The sequence below is a fragment of the Crocuta crocuta genome, unplaced genomic scaffold, assembly GCF_008692635.1.
Source record: "Crocuta crocuta isolate KB4526 unplaced genomic scaffold, BGI_CrCroc_1.0 scaffold2078, whole genome shotgun sequence".
In the NCBI taxonomy this organism is placed as follows: domain Eukaryota; kingdom Metazoa; phylum Chordata; class Mammalia; order Carnivora; family Hyaenidae; genus Crocuta; species Crocuta crocuta.
Window position 1 is genome coordinate 69,926 of NW_027529520.1, and position 4,319 is coordinate 74,244.

The following is a 4,319-nucleotide window of genomic DNA, read 5'->3' on the forward strand; positions in this document are numbered from 1 at the left end:
GATAAACCATATATTAAGATCACAGCGAATGAATAAATCCTGACTGAATGAGTGGGCAGGTTATAGAAAAGAGGAAGAGACATTATTTACTTTTGAAATATTTTACAAATGTAAAATTAATAGAAAGATTAAAATGTAACTTGTAATTATAAAAAGAAAGTTTGCTGCATTTTAGTACTTTGGACTAAATACTAAATTAATTACACTGATTTCCAGGTCTACAAGAAAAATTGGAAATATTAGATGCTAAAAAAAGAAGTTACTCCTGAAAAAATCAGTATGTAGCCTCACAAAATGCATAAACAGTAGTCCTAATTAATGGGGGAGTAGTGCTAAACTTGTAGTGTCAAACAAAAGGAAGTTAAAAAGACATTATCATACAATTAAGAAAACACATTCTGATACAAAAAGGAAAGTAATCCAAGGATGTTAAGGCATTTTATTGAATATGCTTTATAACTAAGACTAATACATACACTGCTTTCATTAATCCTTATTTATAAAGGTTAAGTAAAACATCTATAAATATGAAACTGCAGATCCATTACCTGCCACAATTCCCTGACTGGCAAGCACCATAATAGCTGTTAAACCAACACTGAAAATAGCACTTTGACCAAAATTCAGCATAGCCAGAGTAGAGGTACTTTTCAAGGAAGCAGTCTCATATGTCTTCAGAAATTTATCATATCTTTCTGCTTCATAGTTTTCATTATTAAAATACTACAAAATAGACAAAAATAGTCATTACATGCAAGTACAATTAGAATTTATTCTCTTAAGTGATTAGTATCCTTTTCATCAGACTTTATGTATGAATTCAATTTTGTACTGCATACTCCATTTTAAAAACTATCAATACATTGGACTATGGTCCTCCTGTAGTTTTCCACAATGAACTATATTTGAAAAGTCCATAAAATTCATCACATATTTACTGAAGGCCTGGTTAATTTAAACCTAGATCTAAAAAAAGGTGTAAATGGCACTTCCTTTACAAAGCCTTCCCCTGATCCTCCAAGACTGAGCTGACAGTTCTCATTGCCCCCATTGCTTTATGCTTTCTTGTATAGTCACCTGCATGCATACTTAACTATAATTCTCACAATTGATGGAGTTAATTCTGGGAGAGCAAGACTTATATCAATCATTTTTACCACCCTGCCCCATCACAGGACTTAGTGGAGTGCTTTGGACACAAGAGCCATTCAGCAATAACGGAAAAATGGACACATAAATGAAGGAATTAATGAAAAGCATTATATGTTAGGTCCTCTAAGGGACAGTCAAGACCTTGCATGTCAGTTTGATTAGCTTAGTATTCATTCTGAATAAAGGTGCTAGCTATACTCCTATCATTTATAAATTAATTCAGAAGGTAAAATTTTGATGTTTTCACACAGAAACTGAGGTGGAAAGAGATCAATTTCCAAATAAAGAAGAACAATAAAGTACAATTATTCCATCACACTTAGAGACCCTATCCTAGTCTGAAGCTCTAACTTACAGTACCTATTCAGCTAAATGGCAGAACAAATTTCTGTCCAATGTGAAAAGCAGAGGAAAGTATAATTAAACATATTACCTTCACAGTTTCATAATTCAGCAGTGAGTCTATGGCAGCATTACCTGCATCATTATCCGCTTTGTTCATCTCTATTCTAAATCTAGTTCTGTAAGACAAAGATTCGCATAGGCATGAAATTTTTGCTATATAAGTATAATTAATTTCTGAACCTTGACTGGCCTCTAGGAAATACTTTACCTCCACCGTGTAACAGCAACTGTGAATGCTGTGTATGCACCAAGTGTCCCAAGGGTTACTAATGCAAACTGGGCACCACATCTATAATACTGGAGAAGGCAAAATAAGAAATGATAAACAGTCACTGTTCTTGCCAAAGAGCTTGTAATATGTAACAGCAAATGTCAATCAAAAGATTTTAATAGAAATATGTTGATGGAAATTATATAAATAAATAATTTTGTGAGAAATCAAATAACTTAGAAAAGCCACTTTAGGTAACAAGGGAAGAAAGACAAATGACACTTGCCACATTGATACTACTGTCATATGTTAGTGATAAAAATAATGCATTAAGCCTCAAGAGGAATAAAAAGTACATATACAGTCTTAATTACAAAATATGAAATTGCTTAAAATGTTATAAATGGTGAATAAAAACCTAGATAATCTGAGTATACCAGTCCAAAGTCATATACAAAAATCTCTATTAACAAAAAAATGACAAGCACTAGTTAAACGACTGATGTATGTGTAGAAGTGACCAGCTCTTTATAATAACAACATGATAAAGATTTTGGATGGCCCTTTGAAGCTTGTGGCAAAATAATTAAACAAACTGCATAATCCTTCTGGTATCATGGAATTTTGCTTTGAAACCATGAGCATTCAATAGCACGACAGCTTCCAGTACTAAATAGCTTCCAATGAAAATATAAGACAAAAGCTTGTTATGAAAAATATTTTACTTACCAAAATACCACTGACAAGAGTCACCTCGAACATGATGGGAAGAAGATTGAATACTAAAGCACTCAGGACAAAACTAATACCCCTTGTCCCTCTGTCAATAGCTTTTGATAAAGCTCCTGTCTGTCTACTGAGGTGGAAAGCCAGATCCAGGTTGTGAAGATGGAGAAAGACATTTCTGGCTATTCTTCGGATTGAATTTTGGGCTACCTTGCCAAACACTGCATTTCGAACTTCATTAAAAAAGGCAGCTCCAGCTCTTGATACACCATCTGACAATACATTCAAAAGAAAAAAATGGGATATAAAAACATTCGAATCATAGGACTATAAAACTGATAAACATATGGTAAGAAAGTGTTTATACAATAAATGAATATATCAGAATACTTGCATTAAAAGAAACCTATAAATAAAGCATCTAACCTAGTGAGTACCAATCTTTCCACCTCCATGGATCCCTTTCAGTGTTATTTTCCACTATAAACTCCAGATGATGAAAGATTTTTTTCCAACTATTTCTTTTAACCTTTAAAAATTTTTTTAATGTTCTCATTTTATTTTTGAGAGAGACAGAGTGCGAGTGGGGCAGGGGCAGAGAGAGGGGGAGATACAGAATCTGAAGCAGGCTCCATCCAGGCTCTGAGCCGTCAGCACAAAGCCTGATGCGGGGCTTGAATTCATGGACTGTGAGATCAAGACCTGAGCTGAACTCAGATGCTTAACTGACTGAGCCACACAGGTGCCCCTCCACCTAAATACTTTTAACAGACAGCAGCCCATATGGCCTTCCTGCAAATAAATGTACAATATCCATGAAAAATCAAGTGCATTGACTAAAGCACTTGATTTTCCCCATTCACACCTCCTGAGTCTCATAAAGTGTTCTTTCTAATGCAGTAGGGAACAAGGCAACATAATCTGTTCTTTACAAATGGTAAATGTGTCATTTCTATTAAATGCAACTTAATAAAGCATTAATATACGTATAGCATTATTTAGCTATTTCCCATTAAGCAGTTAACAACAATAATAAGAAAATAATTAGCCTTACTTTCAGGAATCCTATTAACTAACTTATTAGAAGTGGTTATTATGAATTTAATGTCTTATTTCATTTTATATTTTTCTAGAACTTGAAAAATGAGACTGTTATTACAGAATTTTACAAACATATCATAAAAAGAATTTTTTAAAACTACGTATCAAAACTTTCACATAAAACAATAAACATCCAAAATGCTAAGTTGTGTTTGTGCTAAAAAGGTCATCTGCTCAAATATGATGAAACCCTCTTGAAGAAAGTCAACACCTGTAGATAGATTAAAGAATCACACATACAGCCAATCAGAACTGCCGTTGCCATGGTTGCAACTGTATTTGGTGCGTCACTCAGGTTCAGCATGTTTCCCGACATCTGGTTGAGGCTGTCTACAGCATATTTAAACATGAAGGGAACCACAATATTCATGGCCTAAAAATATAAAAGCAATTACCCATCATATACAAAATATTTCCTAAAAGTGCAAGTATTTACCTTAAATTCGTATTTATGAGACGTTTAGATATTAATCATTTACTAGTATTGAAATGATTTTCCTAGATTATAAAGATAAAATCTTTGACATTGCAGAACTGTCATTTCAGGACTCCTACCTCACACTGACTGCCATATTAATATTCATTTATAACTTACGTGCATTACTCAAATGCTCAGGCCTCCGTGAAATAATCTCTGATCATTGGCTCAAAATGCTCTCTCCATTATCTGAAGTCCTACAGAGCTTCTGGCACTTAAGGCAAACTGCCTTATATGATAGTTTTT

The 4,319-nt window shown here is 33.7% G+C and overlaps 1 protein-coding gene across 4 annotated transcripts in view; it reads right to left on the bottom strand.

The window, feature by feature from the left end:
• Window positions 1-4,319, bottom strand: part of ABCB7 (ATP binding cassette subfamily B member 7) — a 149,258-nt gene that overhangs the window by 28,810 nt on the left and 116,129 nt on the right. For all 4 annotated transcript variants that reach the window (XM_077760844.1, XM_077760845.1, XM_077760843.1 and 1 more), the window contains 5 exons: window positions 3,836-3,968; window positions 2,498-2,766; window positions 1,766-1,854; window positions 1,586-1,673; window positions 549-723 (listed from right to left, as the gene is read on the bottom strand). In XM_077760844.1, the coding sequence (XP_077616970.1) occupies window positions 549-723; window positions 1,586-1,673; window positions 1,766-1,854; window positions 2,498-2,766; window positions 3,836-3,968 (754 nt within the window). The remainder of the gene's footprint in view (window positions 1-548; window positions 724-1,585; window positions 1,674-1,765; window positions 1,855-2,497; window positions 2,767-3,835; window positions 3,969-4,319) is intronic.